This window comes from Barbatula barbatula (assembly GCF_947034865.1).
Source record: "Barbatula barbatula genome assembly, chromosome: 24".
Lineage (NCBI taxonomy): Eukaryota > Metazoa > Chordata > Actinopteri > Cypriniformes > Nemacheilidae > Barbatula > Barbatula barbatula.
This window is the reverse complement of record NC_136787.1, coordinates 16033125-16057835: the sequence shown is the minus strand read 5'-3', so window position 1 is coordinate 16057835 and position 24711 is coordinate 16033125. Positions and strand designations below refer to the sequence as shown.

Here is a 24711-nt window from a genome sequence, read left to right as displayed (position 1 = left end):
TGCAGTGTTAATTAAATAAGACTATCAAAATTCTTATAAGAACCATTGAGTAAACAGTTCTTTGGGGCCAAAATGGTTCTCCTATATATCGCTGTAAAGAACCTTTTTTTCACTTAGCAGATGACAGATAAATCATTAAGCCCATTGGCTGACAGCATCCCAGAAATGAAAATAATGACACCTTTGACCCACAAATATTTCTTTATACTGTGTTTATTTGTGCTGTGCTCCTCGTGTCGAAGGTCAAACGAGTTACCTCGTAAATGCTTAAAAAACAGCCTCTCCTTTCCTGAAATAGCTTCAAATCACTCCAGATAATGTCGTGCGAGAGGTGAGCTGACGCACGTCTCCCAGTGCGCGCGCACGCGCAAAGCGCCTCCTGTAGCTTTAAGCTGCGCGCACCAGAAAGAGAGAGAGGAGGAGTGTGAACATTGCGGAGTTCTCCGGGATTCCGAGAATACACAGTTTAGACTCAGAGCGACTGTCGGTGCTGGAGGCCGGAGGTGTCGATGCGTGTTTGGACTCTACTTCCATACGGCACGTCTACGCGCAGGAAACAGAGGCGTCTCCAAACCCGGTCCGGAGAGCGGAATCAGGTACGTGTGTCGAGTCAAAGCGATACCAGCACGGCAGCTAGAGGGACCGGGATGCCCGAGACCATCATATGCTTTATATTTGCTTGATATGTTGTGATCGTGATCGAGATAAAAACGACGGAGCGGTCGTTCACGCGTGGCGCGTTGTTGCGTTCATAAGCACCGAAAGAAACGCGGGGCGTTGGACGCGTTTTGAAAGTTGAAGTGTTTTGGACTTCTGCTATTGAAAGATAGCGCTGACGGAACGCAAGGACGCGCTCTGACCCGGGAGCGCGATGGTCGCGCTGTCATTTAGTTTCCATTTTGTTTCTCTCTTACAGTCGGTGCGATGTTCCCGTTCGCGCTGGTTCATTATTTATAGGTGTGCTTGGTTAAGAAATGCCAAGCAAGATCTACTTGAGGTGTATGAGACTAAAATAACGGGAGCTGTCTTGACATTTTTTGGGGGCTCCGTGCGTTTGCGTTACATTTTGTATCGTCTTGGATATCAATGTTCGTTTTAAAGCGAAGCGACAGTCAAAGGCTGTCATTGTCCAGCTATAGGGAAATAAACCAAATTTAACACATTTATAGGTAACTCTGCTTGCAAGCAGTTCTTGGTGTGTACAGAACCATATATTTTGCCTAATATTGTTGGCTACCAAACGGGAGCGAGGCTAAATCCCCTGGGTATCTTTAGGACAAGACCTCACCTGCTAAGTGAGCTTGTAATTGATTGTGGTTTCTCTATTTACATAGACAGGCGAGGGGGTAATGACACATATTGGACTTTGCATTGTTTATAGTTTTCATAAGGTTTCCTGTGGCTTCGCTCAATAAAAATGGGACTGAGAGGGTCAAGGGTTAAAGTTTAAAGGTTGTAAAGCAGAGGCCATAGTCCGGGTCAGTGTTGGTTCAGGTGACATCAGAAGCTTTTTACGGTGAAGGACCGAATAAATACAAAAATGTGCAACAGTATGCATACATGTTTATAGTGGACTGACTTCATATTGTTTGTATACGTCAGCATTAGATGATTTCTCAGTGGATGGAGGACGGAATGTAGGTTAAGTGAGTTAATGAATTCCAGCGTTGATCACTTACTAAGGAGATATTTTCTTGGCTGACACACATTTTGTCTTTCTCACTGAAATCGTTTTTGAAATCTAGACGAGTTTTTCTCTCTTTGTGGAGTTTCGTCTTTAACATCTGTAATAAGATGCAGGCATTTCATCTTTCTGATCTATGATCCAGATGTAAAATGGCTTTTGTGGCTCCCAAATGGATTGTGGATGATGATGATGTTAAGATTAGTATCAAAATGTAAAATGCAAATATCTCGTATTGGATGTCGACAAATTTCAGCATGGTTAAAAAGGGCTGCTTGGTCACTTTGGTAAATTTTCCAAACGTTAACCTCAATACTGAAGGTTAGGTCTGTTTGCTATAGGCTGTAAAGTGATTCAAATGACAAAGAATGTCTTGTTTAATGTATATCAAAAAATGGAATGTACACAACTTAAAACAGATGCAAACGGTTTTAGAAGACACTTGGTGGGAATGGAAGCACATGCGTTGAGCTTATGCAACGCAAATTTGCTTGGTGTAACATGTCGTAAATCCATTGAAGCCATGGGCGCTTTACACTCATTAACAAGTCAGTTGACAGCTCAGGGACACGGTTTGTTCCTTGCACAAAGAATAGTTTGTTTCATACGTGTTATTGATAAAACATGACCTGGGACAAAACAGCCACCCGTGCTGAAAATATGAGCAGTTTGTGAATCAAAGCATAGAGTGAAAATGCTAAAAAACAACTTGGAAATGTAGGTCTGTAAGGTGGATCTCTATAACAGTGGCATACATTTCATGAATAGCAAAGGATAGATTTTTATATTGATTTACTTGCTTGTTTATTTTGCTGAATTTGTGGTGAAGATGAACTCTGGTGAACATTAGAATGACAGCACAGAAATTATATGTGTAAAAACTAGGTGTGGAGTATAGGTCATTTGTAAAGTTTAGTTCTCTGGTTAACGATTTTGAAACACGTATTCTCAGGTACATTTAAAGTAGTTACTATGGGGCTAACCTATATATTCCGGCTGTATTTTTGTATTGCCCACTGGGCCCTGAGGTGAGTTTGTCATGGAGGTCAAGGAATCCCGGCAATCAGGTTAAGAGGATTTCACTTCTCCTATGGGCCGTTATTGATTGTGTCTTATTGTAGGCAAATGGTAGTGCAAAGAGAGAGATGCTTGTGTTCCTCGCAGTCTTTCTGGAGTTGTAAGGGTTAGTTGTTGAAGCCGAGAGCTGAATATACATTATGCACAATTCACAGTCCAAGGCCACAGCAGGCCAAGCTGTCCTTCACACCATCTTAGTGGCATGTCCTTTCAGAAACCTTCAAAGCCAAAAGAAGGCCAGTGACCCTGCAGCAATACGCTGAGACGATCTGCAGTCGAGGCTTCGGTACCATATTCAAAAAGCAAGTGATGTGAATAATCCCAGCTTCATTATTTCTTGCATGGGAAAGCTTTCCATCAGCCAAAGCAATTAATTTAAGAGATTTTTTTATGAATCAAAGATGAATGTGTAGTTTATAAATAATGCTGCTTGTGTACTATGTGGGTAGAAACGTATGATAAGGTTTAGTGAGTTCAGGTTTCATTCGAAGGACTAAACACAGAATCTGGTTTGTACAGCAGAATCCAGTTCCCAGTTTCTTATTTATATATAATTGTTTATCTTATTTTTAGAAATCATAAAGTTTCTTTGAGATGTCTAGTTGATTGATTGGATATTTTGGGTAAATGGTAAAACCTTTGCCTTTATGTGAGTAAATCTGGGATAATCTCACTCACACAATTTTATAGTGTATTTGTAGTGTAAATGGTTTAAATTATATTGTATTATATTATCAATGTATTTACCTTACATTTTACGATACGTAGTATATGAAAAAAACTAAAGAAACCCAATAGGATACCACCCAAAAGAGTTTCTATTAAAATACCATTATGAACAATTAGTTTATAATGAACCATTATAAAATTATTTTTCGTAGTGTGTTTTGGGCATTATTTCAAAAGGATTTTGGGATCACATACCAGTAGACACCATTATAGTTTCCATTAAAACCGATACAATTCTCATTATAACCAATACATGTATTACATTTTCAATTGTGTATTTTCTTTACATAAAGGGGAACATTTTTAATCATTCAAGTGGAAGACCCATTAGAGATGCAGCCTAATGTGGTCATCTGACCACTTGTGATCAAACCACGTGAGATGGATGTTAATACCCAGCGTAAACAGGCCTTTTGTATGAATCACTGGTTTGAGCCCATGGCTTCCGGCTCCCACGTATGTGTCCGCCACCGCCACCTTTGTTATGGGACTCGGAGATGTCAAGGGTCGAGCTCAGCGAAGCAGATTTTTGTTGTCTTATGTCGTCGGGCACAGAGCTGCATACCAAAAGCCCGACAAGTAATAAAGTCCTGTCACTTTTGGAACGCTGAATCACTTAAGACTCACTTAGGGGGTTAAAATGAGTAGAGCTGTTGCCAGGCAACAAGGGACACATCAGCAGCCGCTAGATGTGGGGTGTAGCTATTGCTATCCGTCCCCTACTTGCGAACCGGTGTTGAAATGTTGCCCTGTTTTCCAAATGCCTTCTGATTCCTTTTGCAGCAAGGCATGCTGGGATATTTTTTCAGATGCAAGGCACTCCTGGTGTAGGACTTTCTAACCTTCTCAATGTGTGATGAAAAATATTTTTTATGCATTACGACACTTCAAATCTCCTGTGTGGGTTGATTTTGTGTAGCGTGTGTTGATCTCCTTCAGTAGTTTAGGAGATGTCCTTCAAACAAACGTCCTCGTGTCCTAGGGCTTCAGGCTTATAGAGACAGCACCTGCTTTCCTGGCATTAACGCAACACTCCGACTTTGACTTTGAATGACCTGAAAGCTTTTAAGTAACTCTCTTAAACAAGATTTGGTCATGTGACACCATGTGAAGGGTTTATGTGTCACATTTGAGTAAAAGGGGAGGGGTAGCTTTTTTTATTCACATTATCAATTAACTGTGTAATATGAATATTGATTTCGTAATTTATTTTACGTGCTAAGGAAATGAAGGATGAAGGTAGAAAAGACTTCCCTGGGATCTGGTGAAAATATATATTTAGGCATAATATTTATAGAATAAATTATTTCAGTCAGACTCATTTATAATGATGAGAATGATGACGTGTCTTGTTAGTTTAGGGTGAGACTTTTAAATGGTTTAAAGTGAACTAAAACAATAAAGACAGAGTGATGTTTTCAGTATTTCATACAAAATTTGATATGATATTATCGGCAATATGAATTTAACTTTGACGTGCAACATTGTTTTCTGTGTTTTTTCAGTTCCCCTTCGTTTTATTTATCAGTTTCCACTCGACCGTGAACTGAAGCCAAACTTTTCAGAGAGCCAATGTTTGTGTGGTCTGCCTGAGACCGGGTTCCTGTCACAACGGAACCTGAAGTTTATGTTTACATTTTCTGGTGCTCCTCTTGTGTAACCAAATATATATACATCTGATTCAGACACAGGGGCCAGACGGATCAGATCAGATCTTTTATCTAAGCCACCTGTCTCACCCTCCTGGGCTGCCCTCACCGGTTATATTAAGGTACGGCTTGCCCTAAATACACTTAAAGGAGTTTAATAAGGTCAACGATTCGTTTGATTCGGTTGCTTGTTGTTGCCCTTCGGGTTACTTATGTGATGTAGAATGCAATTGGCATTAGTGTTTATGAAATCAAATTTCGTTGCTGGCCTTCTGAATCCTCTGATGTTCAAATGTTTTGCCAAAATGTAAAAAGTACTGTTCTCAGTTCACAGTTGACAAGCACGTTTTAATACTTTCTATTAGTTAGATATTTGCAAAACCCAGTGATAAAAGGCTTACTAATAATCGTGCAAAAAACAAAAATCATGAAATTTGGAGAGGTTTCAGAAAGACAGCAGCAATATAATGAACCCATAGATTTTTACATAAGCTTGTATGTCGCCAGCGTAAACTACGGTGTTATTTAGCTGGTGATAAAATGTGTTAGCGCAGATAAATCCTTCACCATTAAATTCCACATAACCATAAGAATCTCACAAGACAAACAGAAAAAGGTAAATGTAAATTGCTATAATGGCCAAATTGTATCTCGTGTTGTTACGGTTCATTTTAACTGTGACAGTTTCTGCTGAGAAAATGTTCCCAAAGCGCTGGATATCTACGTTTAAAACTGACAAAACTCTCAGAACATCCGAGAGTAAATTATCCTTGAGAGAGGCCTACACGAGCTTGTGATGTTGACGTGTGAGAGGATCGGTGTGTCCCCGTGTGTTTGGAAATATGTTCTCACCTTACAGTAAACATACAGAACAGTCTTCACAGGCCTTAGAGAAATATCATTACCAGCTTATAATACTGTTAGCAAAACATAGCGCAAGTTGGAAAGCTCAGTAGATTTACTTCTGTAGAACCTACAAATTTTGCATGTGGTGATTCAGTATAATTGTACTTAATCCAAAGATTTCTGGAGCTCAAACCCATGACCTTTGCGTTGTTAACTCGATTCTTTACCAATTGAGCTATAGGAACCATTTTCAAAGACCTCTCTTCTCAAAAATGTATCAAAGTGATGTCCAAATACAAATCGTGGTTTGATGCTGATCCTATCGAACCCATTTATCCTACACTTCACAAACGTGTATAGTGTATGGTAGAAAACATGGGTCAATATTTTGTGTTTTTAAATAATTTGATGCTATTATGTTCAGCAGAGTAAACAGCACTATCACATAAGCGACTTTTGCGAAGCGTGCCCCGTTCCTAACTAAACATCAAGTGTGAAAGTCTGTACGTTTCTGCCGGAAGATAAGATGTGTGTGTTCAGTGCTAAGAGTTCTCTCTCTCTCTCTCTCTCTCTCTCTCTCTCTCTCTCTCTCTCTATGTTTTCCATCTTTTTCTGAGCTCCCTGATCAAACTCTGCTGCAATCTTCACACACAATTTTTTTTTTTAATCCGAGAGACAAAAGTGGGCCACGGTGACCTATTTTTTCCTCACAGTTCAGGGAGGTTGAGGGTTGTGTTGCTGCAGTCGGAAGAGGTGCATGGGCTGTCGCCAGACGCAACCACACAGAAGTGGGTCAACGGAAAGTTCTGTCTCTCGTAAACGGATTGTAAATTTGGAGGAGAAAGTAGCAAATGAAGCATGGATTACACGGTAAAAACTGTCTGTGATCTCGGAAGCTTTTAAGTCCGTTCCTTTCCCTGCGATGTGAGCTCAGAAATCCTCATCTCGTCTCCGTTATAGCTCAGGAATGATAGTTCACTCAAAGATGAAAATTCTTTGATCTATTCACCCTCATGTCATTCCATATCCGTATGACTTTCTTTCTTCTGCGGAACACAATAGACGGAAATTTAATGAACGTTGGTAACCAAACAGCACGGACCCCCATCGATTTCAATTGTATGGACACAAAACCCTTTAGACGTTTCTCAAGATATCTTTTGTTTTCTATAGTCATATGAAGGTTTTGAATGACATTCACAGTGAATAAATGACGACCGAATTTTGGGTGAACTATACCTTTAAGTTGAATTGTGTATGGATCCAAACTGCACACAGTTTTTATCAACAATGCTTCTTTGGGCAATGACAGCTCATATCCTTGTAACATTGTCAGTAGATGATGTATGTCCCCCGTCACAATTTCAGGTTCAACTCTTTAGTACAGTACACATTGACTGATAATTCAGGGGATTTGCATCAGCATTTAAATGTGATTGTAATTCCAGAGACCTTTCAGTATGTGTGTTGATCTTCAGAGTCCTTTGAGAGTCCTGTAAGACAGCCAAATCTATAAAGAAAGCTTCAGTCCGAAGTTAAAGTGACACACGCAGCTCGAGTCGAGCTTTTCATAGTGCAGGGTAATTAAGATGACATCAGTATCCCGAACTGGTGAAAGCCAGGAGTCATGAGAGAGTCACTGCATCATTGTTACGATCTTGGACTCGGATCCCAGTGGGCGTGGCCTTTTATGACAGATTGTTGTTTTTGTCAAATGTAAAAGGTCAACAGAACCTCCTGTGTATTCAGAGAGAAAGGCACAGACAGACTGGCAACCAGCAGGACTTTGAACGCCAAAAGAAAGCTTTTCTTTTGAGTAATCGCTCTTTCTGGCATTATTTGATCCACACTTGAGTAAAGCAAAGTGTGCTGGTGTGTGTTAATAGAAAAATAATATAATTATTTCACAGGTGTCTGGAATCCTTGATTCTGATTGGTAAGTTGTGGCATTCTGTTGATATTTTTGTGTGACTTAAAGAAACGAAAATTCTGTCACGAATTACTGACCCTCAAGTTGTTCCAAATCTGTATATATTTTGGTGAACACAAAGAAAGGTATTTGGAAAAATGTTTGTAATCAAACATTTTGGGGCACTATTGACTACCATAAAAAATCTACTATGGCAGTCAATGGTGCCCCAGAACTTTGTAAAAACCTAGAATTAAGTATACAGCGTAAAATTACTGTATCTGTAGTTCCCTTCATTGGTTCGAGTTGTGTATTCGACATTTTTATCCCAAAAATAGCATTAAGAGTCATTTTGATCCCTATGTGCATTTATTGGTAATCAAACCCATGACCTTGGCGCTACTAAAATTGCGTACTACAAGCATGCCGTGGTTTTGAATTCAAGTTGGATACTCATAACCTGCTAGATGATGTGTTGGTACGAATTACCTTTGAGCGTATCGCGTTTCATGCGTGCATCAAACAGAGCCAGGTGGGTGTTCCTTCGGTAATCTGAGGAATCCAGTGAAGGTGAGGAGAGCTCTGACGTCTTGGGTTCCTGCGTGCTGCCTGAGGAGTCCACGCCAGATGGTGTCCAGCAGGATCGCATATGACATGCGATAACATTACAGTCAGGAAAGGTCAGTCCTTGTGGCGCTGCAAAGTGTCCCGCGAAGGACACGACCCGTACGTTCCTGTGCCGCGTGCCTGTGGCGGGGAAGGTTTGGTGTTTAAACATGACATCGCTGTCCTCTTTCCTCACCTCTGTGTCGATGCACAGAGAACAGTACAAATATTTGTTTAAAGTGATGAACCTTGTGCGACCAAGGGCACTGCATTTGCATGCCGATAAAATGTGCTTTATGCTCTGCTTCAACGGCAGGCATAACTTTCTCGCCTTGGAGCTTCGTCCTCGTTCGGAAAGGCATGGGACATTGGGCTGAAACTTTTATTTATAAGGGGATAGTCCGACCAAAAATTATTGTATGATTGAAAAATTGTATAAGGAATGGTAGTATTTGATTTTCAGATTAAAATTTTTGGGTAAATGTTGTTGTTGGCGAAAATGACGAATGCCCTATTTGATCTTGTGCCGCACGTCACTGACAACCAATTATGGAGCATAATATTAATGCCACGTTACATAAATATTAATATTACGTTACAGTCTCTCCGTCTAAACCTGAGTTGGCCAGGCTGGTGTCTCAGGTGCCGCGAAGAGTCATCTAATCCTCGTAACGGAGACAAACAATCCGTGGAAGGTTAAAAATACACCAGCGAGAGACGTTTTGAAATTCCGCCTGTATCTGAGTTTGGTGCTAAGGTTAAAGATCCAGCATTCAGATAAGACTCCCCCGCTGGGGTGGAGATAACAGCCACGCAGATTGAAAAGAGAGAGAGAAACGTTGGGGCGAGATTCAAGATGTCTATCTGACAGTGTGAAGGTTTTTGTCTTGCAGATTCAGTTCAAGGACGCCTGCAGGCAAGCAGCCCTGACTGTGCCAGGCGATGTTTCTCAAAGTCACATGCGCTCACCCTGTGACTCTTAGCAACAACAGGAAGGAGGGGGGGTGCGGCGGGTAAAGGGGGCAATGTAAAATCCTTCATTCCCCTACATGAATACAGAGCGGACGTTAACCCTTCAAAGTCTTCCTGTTATAGATGTTGTGGCTGTGTTGAGGTTACGTTTAATGACCGTCTCCAGGGAGCCCTTGGACAGCCATGAGTCTTCAAAATTCTTCATTGTTTCGAAATGTCACTTCAAATGGCTCTGTTGCGGTCGCATACTAAACTGTTGAACTTGTTGCTGTCAACTGTTTCCTCTCTTGCTTTTAGCTTCTGCATCAGTTTCAATCTGCAGTGATAAACAGTTAAACCTTTGTTACGATCAACCGTTACAACTTTGAAGATGTTGCTGTCACACTCTGCGCTTTGTGGTCTTCCGTTTTACATCACGGGTTGCTTTGTTTGAGCGGGTGTGTCTGAAAGTATCTTGTGTTGAAAAAGGTCTCAGTCAACATTTTGAAAGACTACAAACGCAGTGTCCTTTTTACACAGGATTCGCAGGTTTAAGGGATAGTTCACCCAAAAATGAAAATTCTGTCATCATTTACTTACCCTCTTGTCCTTTCCTGTATGGATTTTTTTCTTCTGCAGAACACAAAAGAAGATATTTTGAAGAATGTAACCAAACAATGGCGGTTGCCTTTCACATCTATTGTACTATTGTGTTTTGCAAAAGAAAGAAAGTCATACAGATTTGAAATGACAGAAGGTGTGTAATGTGTTTTAAGTTTTTGTCAGCACGCTGACCACGTGAAGGACTAGTTCACCCAAAAATGAAAATACGGTCATTATTTACTCTCATGTTGTTTCAAACCCATATCATTTTACTTTCTTCTGTGGAACACAAAGGAAGAATTAGTCTTGTCTTTTTTTTGCCATATGATTAAAATAAATTGACTTTGAGGGTTTTATGCATCAATACAAGATGCCAAAGAAATTACAAAAGAAAGTCCATATGACGTCCAATGTTTTGAAGTGCTCTGAAGTCATCCAGTCACAGACTGAAATCATAATACAGTAATTTAACTCCCGTGAACTGTTATCCCATGCCATGGTTTTTTAATTTCCTTCCTTCATTTTTGGATGATTAGTTTGTTTAAAGGTGGATTTAGTTGAGTTAGCCAGATCGACCTGATGTGACTTCTAAAATAACTCTGGTGCGGTACTATGTATCTGTGCTAATCTGATATGCTCGCTAAACATTCGTTTTCAACGCTTGGCGACATTTCGATTGCAATGAGTAACCATGGAGACCCAATGATCAATAACCACAGCCATGATTCCGGATTCTGTCTATCGTAAATCTTCCACCGGCCGGCATCTAGCTCATTTAATTTCCTCACCGCAGATTAGTTTCCGTTTTACTCAAAACAAGAATTTTCAGATGATAAATTATACAATCGCTACAAATTTGTCAACAACTTCTGCACTTCCGTTAAGGCAAAACCCATCCTTGTTTGAATTACGATGTGTAAAAAAACAAATAGACCCTTGCGAGCATAGCGCTGTAAGGTCTGTGACGGTGCAGAGGGAAGAGCATTAATCTTTAATATTAACGAGCCTCTCTCTGGCAGGAGACCCGGCAGCTTTGTCCCTCTCTCTCGGCTCGCCTACGCTCCCTCCTCATTTAATTAACAGAAGAGAGATTATGGAGCCCTCAGGGTTGTGAAGATTTGATTTAAACATAGAAATGTTAAAGGATTGTAGTACTCTTGTCTGATAAAGGGAGGAAGAGAATAAGAATGTGGGGAAATTATTTTGTTGGCTTTCTAGTCCTTACACGTTCTCTTTGTATCTTGATGAATGTGTCACGATTTAAACCATTGGTGTGCCGCTCGATATCATCGTATGTGAGTCGTGATTAAAATGGAATTAAAAAAATAATTGAAACAACAAGTCAGCACAATAGCCAAGTGAGTCGCGACCACAGGTCGATCCGAGTCTTCACTGTTTTGTCAAGCTGTAAAAGTCCAAAAATAACCTTTTACAGAAATATTTGGTGTATATTGATATGATCAGCACCGGCCTTTTCAACAAGATAATATTTGGGGTGGATGTTGGTGTCTGCTGCGGGATGAATGGGGCACGCAAAGATGTGCCCTGACGGCCCCAAAATAATGTTGAGCATGGGCCCTTTCCTTTTCCTAGAGCCGAAGCGGTTAACATTTCGCTGTAATTGGCACCCACAGCTGGTCTCCGGTCCGAAAGGGATGAGTCTGGTGCCTCTGCCTTGCGTGACAGCTGCCTAATTGGGCATTCTCCCCTTGTGGCAGGTGCCTCCTCCTCCAGCCGGGGCCGCTGACGAATGGCAGCAGATTACAGATGAGGACACCGTAACCCTATCTACCTTCCCGTGCCGTTGGTGGGGTTGGGTTGTTTAGCTGCACTGGGTTACCATGAGAGGGGATGCGAGAGCGCAGGGCACTGCCAGGTGGCAAATCTTTGAGTGTCACGCGACGGGGTCAGTATGACATGGAGCTCTGCTCATGGAGAGAGAGAGTAGAGGATGCCTGAGTCTGGTTGTGTCACTTTCATCTCTGCTCTCATGCTGTGTGTGAAACTGCCAAGGTGAGGTTGTGTCCTCTTGTTAGTGGCGATTAATGATACTGGTTATGTAAAAAATGAAATATTCTGCTAATGTCGTGCTGTTGGCTTTACTGTACCTTCATCACAATGGATATCAAAAGCACATTGAGAGAGCTCAGCGGGTTTTAATCTGGATAAATTACACAGGGACAGTGTTTTTTATTTGTGGTCACGCTTAAAAAACTCTAGCATTTACCCTAATTATCAGACCTGTGTGGTTTTCTTCTTTTCGGCACAAAATAAATTGTTTTAATTTAATTGTATTGAAGAAAGCAGCCTGTGCCAAACATCTCCTTATGTGTTTCACAAAAAATTGGGGTTTTGAGTGGCATAAGGGTAAGAAAATGACAAATTTTACAACTTCCCTAAGTAGGATTATTAATATTTAGATTAATCATCGATTTTTGAGCCACAAAAAGAGTCCAGTATTCATTAAAGATACAGCTCACTTAAAAATAAAAATGTTGTCACCGTTTACTCACCCCTGAGTTGTTCCAAATCTGTATACATTTCGTGAACACAGAGAAAGTTATTTGAGAATATGCTTGCATTCTTTCAAATGCTTACATACCTAACAGTTCTCGGCCACCATCGACTACCATTGTAGGAATAATTACAATGGTAGTCAGTGGTGCCCCAGAACTTTTTCTTTTCTCACATTCTTCAAAATATCTTCTTTTGTGTTCAACCGAACAAAGAAATTGATAAAGCAATTGGTAGTCAATGGTGACCAAGAACTGTTTGGTTATAAGCATTCTTCCAAATATCTTTCTCTACGTTCATCAGAACAAAGACATTTATACAGATTTGGAAAAACTAGTGGGTGAAAAAAACGAAGACTGAATTTTGAACAATTCTGTTGCTGTAACATCCGTCAAGTCATTTCAGCCGGAAGGTCCATTTGACGGATCTACCTGCATCCCGCAGTGTTTGTTTGTGTTTATATGTGTGACTGCAAATGTTTTTTCTTTATGCCCACTTCAATACTCTAACCTCAAAGAGTTTTGTATATTTCTGGCTCAAAGGGCTTGTGCGGTCGCTGCTGTACTCCAGGTTTGACTCTTACCTTGTTTCCCCTGTAGCTGTTTTGAGTCGAGTGGTACAGAGGTGTAATCTGTGTCCTGACACACACAGCCTTGAGGCCAGGACTGATCATCCAGCCTGCTTTCTCATTCCCAGCAGCACAGGGAATGAGTTGAAATGTGTGTTTGAGTGAGTGTGTGAGAGAATGTGATTTGTTTAGTGTGTGTGTGTGTGTGTGTGTGTGGGGTGTGTGTGTGTGGAGGAGAGAGAGAGAGAGAGAATCATTAGTATTCTGCTGAGGAGTCCTGGCGGTATTGCAAATTGATTACCACACTTCACCTGTCTGAACCTCCTGAGATCTGCAGCGAAGAAGCCTGCTCTGTGCCCGAGCTCACGAATAACAGTGGACAGCTCTTATCAGCTGTCATTTAAAAAACCTTACAATCAAGACACTGTTGTATTAGTACTGTATTAGTAGTAAGTGTTTTTAGCCTGTTTTGTTGGGTTGAGAGTGGATTGTAGCATTTCTTTGTGTGCTTCAACTTGCATCATCCATCCAATCACCTGGAGACCTGAGAAACACATCTGGGTGAGGCAGGAGGACAGGTGGAGGAGATGCAGGAGAGACCGGAAATTGGCTGAGGATATGAAATTGGGGAGGTGTGTAGTATGGAATGAGCTGTTGTGGTGTTAGGAGTAACTTCAGAGGAAAGGAGGAGCAAGAAAACGATCGATTTGGAAGCGTCAGTGCTGTGAATAAAGAGACAGTGGGTGAATAGATATGGAGGCGCTAGAGGAGGCAAGTTTCTTTGAGAATCGTGCGTGCGTGCGCTAGAGCTCTTGTGAAAAGAGTGTACAGCGAATGAGATTGCGTAATCGAACTCTGTTGGCATTTGGTTGGCATGTTCAACAAGGATTCGTGCCAGCTGAAATGTTGCACCATGGGGAGATTAAGTGCACTTAATCGATTGAAAAAATCTTTCCCAATTGAATTTCTTGTCTTGCATTGCAGTAAATATCTATGAAAGTTTAAGAGTTACTTATAGTGCAGAAGTATTATGAGATTGAATAAATTAATAAATAAAAGTCCTCTAAAAGGTATTATTGTCAATGTGTCATAAAAGTTTTTTTTATTTTTACCTGTGCCAGAATCTGGTAGTTTTGGTTTATTAAATGCATTAAAGGGGTTGTGTATCATTTTTTTAAGAGGATCTATTGACAGAAATGCAATATTATATATAACTGTCTTCAGAGGTGTATAAAGACCTTACAGAATGAAGCCTTATGTTTTTATTACCTTAGAATGAGCTATTTCTATCATGAACACTGTGGGTTCCATGGAATTCGCCATGTTATTTCTACAGCAGCCCCTAACGGACAAACTGCTCTACAGAGAACGTTTCGTAAATACTTTTTCTCCTTTGGCAAATCTTTACCCTGTGAGAGCTGTCGTAGTGCTAAATTAGGGAGAATAGGGAGAGGTGGAGTGAGCCTTTGGTTGCAATTTGCAACCTCGCCAATAGATGTTGCTAAAATCTCCCAATTTCTCCTTTAATGCATGAATACATTTCAATCCGCCTTTTTCCTAACAAAAGTTTTTTCGTTTTTCGTTTTAACACAAAAACAGCGTATTTTTGCTGTGTTTGTTTATATTCATTGGCCACTGGCCTCGATTTATTTTTATTTGTTTCTTTGTAAAACGTTATAGATTGACTTGCTGCAAACTGAGTCTGGCATAGAAAAATTCCATGAGATTACCTGTTTATTTACTTTATATTTCACTGCAGTACAAAAGTTTACCAGCATGGATGTTAGTTCATGTTTGTTTAGATAGCCTGCTGCTCTCCTTATTTAATTTTCTCAAACCCTATTGAATTGATAGATTCAGCCCTGCATACCTGAGTAAGCTATCTCTCGGCCTGACCAAACAGCAGATGTCGTGGATAACATGTTGGAATGCAGTTTACACAGTTCCCCTTCCTTAACATTTCTTTAACCTTGGTTTACCTTTAACACCGGTCTGCCAGGCGGGTTTCAGATATTAGCGATACACCCAGCGAGGACTGGGTTGTCACTTTTTATTAACGCCGAGCGCTTCGCATGGACTCCAGCTGTTGCACGGACGTTGATGTACTTGACCTTGACTTGCAGCGTAATGTCTGCGCTGCACCCTATTTTTAATCACGCATTTTAAATGGATGACAGTATTTTATTATGGGGACGGTTCATTAACCTTTTATTTTTTGGGGGGTACGTTGTGCAGACTTCAGCAGGGGCAGGGCTAGATTCCAATTAATTTTCTAACCCACATACCAGAATTGGCAGATTGGCTTTGGATATCAAATCCCTGACATTTACGTCAAGAGGTTCAGCATTTAAGTTTTTTTTACAAAACTCCTCAAGGGAAATTGACTCTCAGCCACTGATGATGGTTCGACCTTCCTGCTTGGGGTGTCTGTGTGAGTAAAGACGCCGGCCGTGATAAAGTGCCCTGTGCACTGCTGTTGCCTTCAACACTGGCTAGTGAAATCACTTAAAATGGTGTTGGGTGTGAATGTTTGACATTGTAAGAGATAATGGATAATCACTTGCCGGCCGCTGGAGGGAGAGAGATTGAATGAGGGAGAGAATTATTTTTTGCAGAAATGCTCAGTAGGGGTCACGTGTAGTAAATATGCATGCTACCATGCCCTATTAATATAAAAATTTGCTTCTTTTTCATTTCTTTTAGAAGGATAGTTCACCCCCAAAAGTTTTAAAGACTTTCTTTTTTCTTAACACAGAAGAATATATTTTGAAGAATTTTGGTAACCAAAAACCGCTGGTCCCCATATAATTCTATTGAAAGGACACAAAACTAATGCCAGTCAATTGTGACCAATGGTTTTCTGTTACCAACATTCTTCCAAATATATTCTTTTGTGTTCTGCAGAAGAAAGTTATAGAGTTTTGGTATGTCAAGAGGGTGAGTAAATGATGATTTCATTTTTGGGTGAAGTATCACTTTAAGAGTTTTGTACTGTACCAACCTCCACGTGCTGCGCATAGGCAGAAATATATTCTTGACCTGGCCCATTAAGATTAGTTTGATATGTCAGATGGCTGTGTTTTGTCTTCATTTGTTATTTTTGGGTCAGTGACTCACGCTATTCTTGTAACTGAGACTGAAGTAGTTCATGAATTAGTTTTCCTCCTCTTTTCTTCTACTTGTTTTGTCCAACCTTCACAATGAATGCAACTTGCTTCAATTTAAGGTACCAGTGTCCGTTAGGTCACTGTGAAGGTGTTTACTTAGTTTGTTAACCGTCAAAGCAATGTAAAGATCATGAGTTTGAATGCTTGTTTAGGTATAATGTACAACATTCTGAATATTCTAAGCATGAGCGTGCTGTTGAATTGCTGTAACAGCGTTCCTAGCTCAAGGTCAAGCTTCAGTCCTTGGCAAGCCACAATAGCGTGTTATCCTACTGCTGAAGGGGCAGGACGTGGAGGTTAAGATGCTTTCTGACAGCTGAGCGCTGCTTTGCCGTAGCTGGAGAACCCTGTATTAATTAACCTTTGTGGTGGCGGATCTGACAGTGGGAAGTCAGGAGTGTTTATGAAGGCATATCTGACAGGGTTCAGGGCCGTCGAGCAAGCAGCCAGCGGTTCTGTCATGTTATCTGATGTGGCGGAGGAGCGGTATGACAGGTGTGCCGTGCCCCTCCACACCTGCAAGAGCTGCTGAGCCACCACTGGTTTGACACTTGTTTTTAAAGGGGGACGTGTTTCATGTTGCCATGTCAGGAAGACTCTTACATCTTAAGAAAATTTTATTTATGTTGTAGCTATAGTAAAAAAACTGACCTTATTTAAAATCTGGCACATAGGTGCTTTGAAGGATTGCTTGTGACCCCGTAAACGATTTAATCGTAGCGGGTACGATATTTTGGGCAGTTCCGCTGTTATGGATGTGACATTTGAAATCAAAACATGAAATATAAATTCTTAGAAATACATTTATTATAATATAATAAAGTCCAGACATCAGAAAAATATCAGTGAATAAAGATTTTCTATTTTAAAAGAGGGATAAATATTTGCGTTATCGATGTGAAAAAAGTTTGATTTTACATCGATTTAAAAACTGATTTTAAAGAATGGTATGGTGGTTGTGATGATGCTAGGATTTTGATACCTGTCACTCATGTTGTGTTTTCTCTTCCTGTGTTGCAGGTTCCCGTGTGGCCACCAATGAGTTTAGAAGAACAAACAGACAGCGCCTGTGGTTGCTACCAGTAGATCTCCCAAATATAGACCAGACTAGATGCTTCTACAAGGCAGAAAATCATTCTCGGTCCTCTAACTGTGCATACACCATTGTGAAGCAGTGTGGATTTTGTCAGGCTGTCACTTACTGCAAACCAATGGCAGCTGGGTTGGCCTGCCGTGATATTATAGATGACCAATGGTTCTGTATGTATAACTGACATGAAAAGAAACAACATCCAAAGCACTGTTGGAGTTCTGTGATCTCATCATTCATGGCACATATGCTCTCAAGGCGTTTTCAGCATTAACAAAACACATCAGGGCATCCTACTGTTGAACATGACTCATGGGGTGGAGTCTGGCCCTGAAACGCAACAGGATTCCACTGCTTTAACATATCTGGAAGGTTTGCTAATGCATCCAGTCACAACTGGGCCTGCTGCCACTGTTACACGGAGAACAGAACCTGACCGCCACGATGAGGAAAATGCCAATCAGGTGACTCGGGTGTTTCAGCTCCCCAACCATGGCTCCCCCTCGCCAGACAAAGGCAGCCCCCCCATTGCAGCCTCCCAGCACCTTAAGAAAGCAAGACTGCTTCGCTCTGGGCCTTGGAGTGTAGCCGACAGCCAGAAACGAACAGGATCTGTAATTGAAGTGAATGGACAGAGAAGGGATAATTATAAAGAAAGTCTGGATGCTGCTGGACAGGGGGAGAGCACCTTGCTTGCTTCTCTGCTGCAGTCCTTCAGCTCTCGCCTGGAGAGCGTTGCTTTGCAACAGCATATTTCACAAAGCCACAAACATCATGTCATGGAGAACGGCGAAAGTGCTCCTGTTGATAAAGACTCTTTCCCGAGTTACGGTACAGCGTCCGGCCGCCTCAAAAGCCTCATGAAGAAAAGTAAGCACCAGAACCATAACACTGTGCCTTATTGTCGTCAAAACCGAAGTTCAGATTCTCCTCATTCCTCTCAAAGTTCCACCCAGCCCCAAGCCGAGTCGATGCCCTGCACAGAGCGGCTCAAGGCCGTTGCAAATATGGTGAGGACCAGGTTAAGTCCTGCCCCCTCTCCTAAACCCAGTGTAGCCTGCAGTCAGCTAGCCTTATTGCTTTCCAGTGAAGCCCATCTACAGCAGTACTCCAGAGAACAGGCCATAAAAGCACAATTAACCAGTCGATCAGCCAGCGAGAGACTAGCAGCCATGGCTACTCAGAAAACGCAGGATACAAGGCCTCCCAGCATAGGGCAGACCCCAAACGCTCCAGACATGTTGAGCCCTTTAAATATCCAAAATGGAACACTCCCCCCACCATCATTAAAGACTAGCCCTTCATTAGCTGCATCACCCTCTACAAAACCTCCCAAAGAAAGAAGGCCCTTTGACAGACACGGCCGACCTCCGCAGAACTGCAGCAGCTTGTTGCTTCTTCTCCTCAACAATCACAACTCTCAACAGCGGCTCACCAAGAATGGACACCTGGAGAATGATTGGGGTATCCCCCTGAGCCGGCCCTCCTCCCTTCAGTCCGACAGTGAGTTCTCCAACCAGGAGTACAGTCTGACCAAAGACAGCAGCGATGCAGAGAGCGTCTCCAGCTGTTCCCCCATTGACCTCTCTTTGAAAAGAAAAGCCCACAGCCAAAAATCAGAGCCCTGCTCTTCTTTAACTCCCTCTCTGGACAAGCTCACAGACTCTCCCATAAACAAATGGAAGCTGGAACCTTCTGTGCCAAAGGTCTACGAGGCCACAGATCTGGATACCAGCCCAGACATGAAAACCCATGATAAGGTCACTCTAATGCAGTTACTGCTAGACCGCAGAAATAACGAGAAGGTAAACAAAGGTTCAGATAATCCTGGTTTACAGCCTGACACAATCATCAGCAGCTTGGGTACAGCCCCTCTAAAACAGATTGTTATGCCAGAAAACAGCAGGACACGGAGTCCTCTGTACCGGCAGTTTGGTGGAGGGCTATCTACATTCTGTTCTGTCTCCCCCTCATACTCGTACCCCTCACCCCGTGCTCAGTCCAGTCCTCTAGATTTGTGCAAATCTAATGCCCATTCAAGTGAGAAGAAGGTTGACCCTTCATTTAGTGCCAGCAAGCTACTACAGAATCTGGCACAAAGTGGTACAAAGAACCTGTCTCCCTCTCCCCCTCCTTTACACTCTCACAAGCCGACAAGCAGAAGGCAAAGCCCAGAACTTGAGCTAAACAAGCCTCAGGCTCTTCTGGATAGTCTTGTTGTTCCAGTCAAGCGCAACAGAACCACCACGCTAGATGGTCCCCCCGCTGCTCTCACACCTCACAAATGTGAGCAGTCGCCTTCGGCATCAACGCAGATAGAAAACCTTCTTGAGAAGCGTACCGTACTTCAGCTTCTCCTGGGAACAGCTTCCCACAAGGACAGAACCAATGGACTTAAAGTCTCAGAGGAGAAGCCTCAGAGCTCAAATGGACCTTCACATCTTAAGATCAAAACCGAGCCTGTTGAAGAGAAATGTTCATCAGAAAGCTCTGATGTTGGGATGCACAATCAGAAACGATTAAAACAACACAGTAACAAAGCACAGGACAAGATCAAACCTGAGCATTGTCCTACAGAAACTGCTGCTAAATTTGGACTTCTCAGCGAGCTTTTACAACAGAATGCTACCTATCAATCAAACCCACACAATACGCTCTTTACTAACTCTGTGAAGGAGGAGCCAATGGATTTTCACAGCACTCTCCCTAAAAAAAGAAAACTGTGCATTGAGCTGGCAGAGCACCTGAGTAATGAACTCTGTCAACGGTCAGGAGATAGCACTAGTGACAATTTGTTGTCTAAACCGACTGAACACAATGGCAGAGGACTGATGAGACCAAAAGAGGAAGATTTACTTGGGAGTCCCAGGAGCCAAGCTAAACTGTCCCGAGAAAGCCAAGGCTTCAATGTTCTTAAGCAACTCTTACTCTCAGAAAACTCTTTAAAGGAGCTTGCCCAGCCCAGAGAAAGTCCCGTCCTCCCTCAGGCGAACTGTGCAGCTAATGGGAACTTAACTAACTCTGCTTTTCCACGCTTGCCATGGTACCCCTATTCTGTTAGTACAGGATCCGGTGTGCCCAAAACAGCTTCTTCTCCCACATTAATAGATAGCACTGGGGTATCACAACTTTGGGCTAAGGGCTCTCTTAAAGCCAGCTGTAAATCCGTCAAAAAAGAACCTGAGAGGTCACTTGGAGAAACTATTAGCAGGGAGGAAAGATGCAGTCTTGACTCGCCTCCTTTAACCAGGTCTAACCCAATTTTGTACTACATGCTCCAGAGGGGAAATGGTCAGCTAAGAACTGATATTCAGGATCAGGTCCAGCCAGCGCAATGTGTCACAGGTGTTAAAGTGGAGCCGTGCAGGGACTATGAGCACAGCATTAGCTCTCCGGCCCATAGGCAAACTCCCAACCGGAGAGAAGAGAGTCTAAATTGCTCGGTGGAGAAATGGTAGATGTTTAAGTAATGTGTGCATGGTCATCTATTTATCTCTGTGAAATCTTCTTTATTGGTTTTAATTTAAACTGAATAAATGGCCGAACATCTTTGAGGATATTTTCCCCAGCTTTGAATTATTTCATTGATGTGTTTGTTTGATTTGTTTGTTGTTCTTATTGATGTCATGAAATGGTCCTTCCATGTACTTTATTTTTGCTTCTTTTAAGATTTTCTTAGCATGTATGCAAATTTAACTGTTCAGCACAATGTAAAAAATTGCTTTTCCTCCTACCACATCTGAAACATTTATGAGGAACATTCACTGACGTGTATTATTGATAAATCCAGAAATGTTACTGCTAATTTCACTCTATATTTATCTACCGCCAAATCAGGTCCCTTTCCATTTTTCGAGGCAGAGAAAAATGTACAGTTTAAGCACAACGGCATATTGGATTTGTGGCATTGAAAAGTCCAATTGTAATGGGAAAAGGTATATTTTCTTATAGCAGAGTTTAAGGTAGGGTTGTAATCTATCAGGTATCTTATATCTAAGACTAGCTAAGGTCAAGAGGGGTTATCAGATGTTTAGGGCTAAAAAGGCAACAACATTTACTGGAATGTTATGTAATTGTAACTTAGTCAGTGCTTTAATTTCATCTGGAATGAAACCGTTGGTGTTACGTGGTGATAATGGCATGATGTTTTAAAAACACAAGCAAACATGCAAGTGTCATATTTTAGCCAATAAAATGTATCATTTTTGCATTTTGTATAGTTTGTTTTGTACTTTAAATATTCTATATGTAGCATTTTGCAGGTTTCAGTAGGCTGTTATGTTATGATGTATAGATGATTTTGCGGAGTGCTAGTTTGTCCCCCAAAGTCACAAGGGTTAACTACGAATTATATTTATAGAATATAAAGAAAACGCATTCTGTGTGAATTAGACACTACTGTGAGAAGAAATAGGAATCTGTCTAATTTTTTTCTTTTGTTCATACAAAGGCCCATCACTTACAGTCTTAAACCTTAACATTACAGATTTTATTCCACGTTCTCTGTGCGACACGTTTTGACAATGAATCAATAAATTTATGTAAATAATGCTTTCACGATGAAAGATGACTATTTTGTATTGTTTAATGTCTTGCATTGTACATATGAAATGTGTAATAATGTACATAACAAAGAGAATGACACTTTTTCTGCATGTCTCTATGTTGTGGGCTAATGATAATCTCTGTTCAAAGCTCTGCTCTGCAGCCTGTAGCATGCACACGCATGGGGAGTCCCTGTGTATGGGGAAATGTCAAGTCTTAAAATAGATGTTTTTCTCATGAGGAGATGGTACTTAACCATAATCTGTCTGCAAATGCAGTCCTAGACTGTTGAGCCAGTGCTCAAACCTGCCAGGACAAATGTTTATTCATCTTATTTTTGAATGTTTTCACATTTCTTTTGGTTAAAAACTGAAACAACATTGGTATGAATTTAATTTAGAGTCGGTTGTTTGTCTAATGCATTTTTAGCAACAACAGCAAAAACGTCCATATACTTACTCCTATTATATAATCAGAGCCTTTTGGGTTTTCTTATGTTCTTTGGTGTTTATTTGCACTGATAGCATAATTAAAATATTGAAATGCACAAAATTGATGGTTTGCTGTCTTGTTTTCTTTTTTGGTTCATGCATCAGTCTTTGACTTGTTTTTAAAGTTCTCAGTAAATAAGATGTCTATTTTGGCTTAAGGTAGAACTAAAGTGATACTCCGAGTTAAAGGTTCAGTACATGACATTTAGCGGCATCTAGCGATGAGTTCGCAAATTCCAAAACGGCTCACTCCACTTCACCCCACCCTTTCAATGCAATACGGTGGCTGACACAGGACTAAGATGTATTGATATTCCTTCAAGAAACCCTGGCTGGGTAAATGTGTTTGCCTTTTCAGATATTTCATTTGAATAGTCGAAATAAGTGCATGCAATGTACATATAAAAAATGTAAATGGGTAACTACATTAGGTGCATAACCTGTGTTATAGTAATGTAAGGGTTACATATATTTTTTGCGGCTCTAGACAATTTTATTTGTTGGAAGAGGCTCTTTTGGTCACAAAAGTTGAAGACCCCTCATTCTAAAGAAATAAAAACACAACGCTTCAGTATATAAGGTCTTTTGACACCTCTAAAGACATGGTTATGTATATTATATTCCATTTCTCTAAATAGATCCTCCTTAATATCACACATTGGACCTTTAATCGACCTATTCATTCTTGAGGCAAATTGAACTTGAATGGCACCTTTTGGGTACATTTTAAATAGGAATGGTCATATTTAATAAGTTGTATTCATTCAGCTCTCTTGCATTCATACAGTGTTTAAAGTCAACCTGGGCTATTGAAAGAAAAAGAAAAACGTGACTGAAACATAGATAACATAATACTATACGCATAATATTATATGCATCCAAGTTGTGCCCATTAGTGCGTTGATTGAAATAACAGTTACTGTTTTAAATAAATTTTTGAGGATAAGCATCTCTTGCTTCCTCCATTGGAACATCACTGATTTCCACCTGTGAAGGTTAAACGACGGTCAACTGCCAGCATTCATCTAATTTTAACCCTTTAACCTCTGCACCTTTGATTCCAACCGTGAGACTGATGTACAAAAAGACTTTACAAACTGGTGTTGCATTACTGCCAGTTTTTCAACAATGGCAGGAAAGAGATGGTAAGGAGGATTTGGAAAACAGTGTTATAATTATGGGAAAACAGCTTGTTGGCTTCCATTTTGAAAAACAGCTCGTCCAACCATTGTGAGAGAAATGCATTGATCTCAATTCTGCGCTTCCTGTTGGTCACTTGAAACAAATGTCAGAATAATAAACATTACCTTTAATTCAAGCCAGAATTGTTGCATTGGGTGTCCCATATAGGATTACGTAAAAAAATCCTTTGACCATGAAACCACAATAAAAAATATATTTTACACACTGTAGGTAAATTACTGTTATTTGTTTTTAACTGCATGTTTCTCATTCAAAGAAGAGGGTTTGTGTGCAGTCCGCAGTCTACCTGCCCCTATAATACTTCAATACGTTTTCTTTCCTTCAACTTAATAAACTTTTCCTCCGTGTGAACTTCATCGTCCACAGATTCTTATCACGCTTGAACTGACAATAACCCCTGATTTCCTTTTGGCTTTAAAACAGAGGAGAGGCCAAAGGCACGAGTCACATCTAAACCGGGGTCAGCGTTTGAAACAGCACAAGCGGCCGTTTGTCTGTCTCACATCATCTTATATCCCGGACTTTTCTAATGGGGGCTGTACGGATGCCGCCCAGAAAGGTGCTTACTATTTACAAAGGAAATGTTTTGGTCTTCCAGGAAGATAAAGTACTGAGGTGAGTAAGGTTCAACAGGTTGAGACGGAGGGATAGAGTTGCTGCGTGAGTTTCCTACGGTAAAGCAAGATGGCGTGGGTAAATGTTTAACTCAACTTCATCACCATTCCACAGCGGTTAGTTTAAAAAACACTCATTCACAGGTACTTAACTGCATCTTAGAGCTTATCTCATGTAATGACTCGGGACGGTGTCAAAATTGTTCTTTGACAAGGAAGTGAATGTGTAGGCCAACGGTTTAGTTACCTCAAAAGAAGTGCTTCACGTACTATATGTTAGCATGTTTATTCAATGTTTCTATTCACAAGTGTTTACCATAGTTTTTAGGATACTTTGTTTTGGGTTGTGCCCTTGACCATAGTAAAATCACCTTAGTACATAGCCTCAGCCCTCAGGTGGCTTATTATTTAAAAATATAAACATTGTATAAACATTTACCAAACAACGGGTTTAAACAACCCAAC

At 41.0% G+C, this 24711-nt stretch overlaps 1 protein-coding gene across 2 annotated transcripts; it reads left to right on the top strand.

Moving 5' to 3' along the window:
• The first annotated feature begins 322 nt into the window (after positions 1-322).
• nrip1b (nuclear receptor interacting protein 1b) lies at positions 323-22481 on the top strand. 2 transcript variants are annotated; one of them, XM_079448282.1, is made up of 3 exons: positions 405-596; positions 11773-12067; positions 17324-22481. In XM_079448282.1, the coding sequence occupies exon 3, from the start codon at positions 17699-17701 to the stop codon at positions 20849-20851; it is 3153 nt and encodes a 1050-aa protein (XP_079304408.1). In that variant the 5' UTR covers positions 405-596; positions 11773-12067; positions 17324-17698; the 3' UTR covers positions 20852-22481. The 2 variants fall into 2 exon arrangements, with proteins under 2 accessions (XP_079304407.1, XP_079304408.1); XM_079448281.1 differs by lacking the exon at positions 11773-12067 and having other exon boundaries at positions 323-596.
• Positions 22482-24711: the final 2230 nt, after the last annotated feature.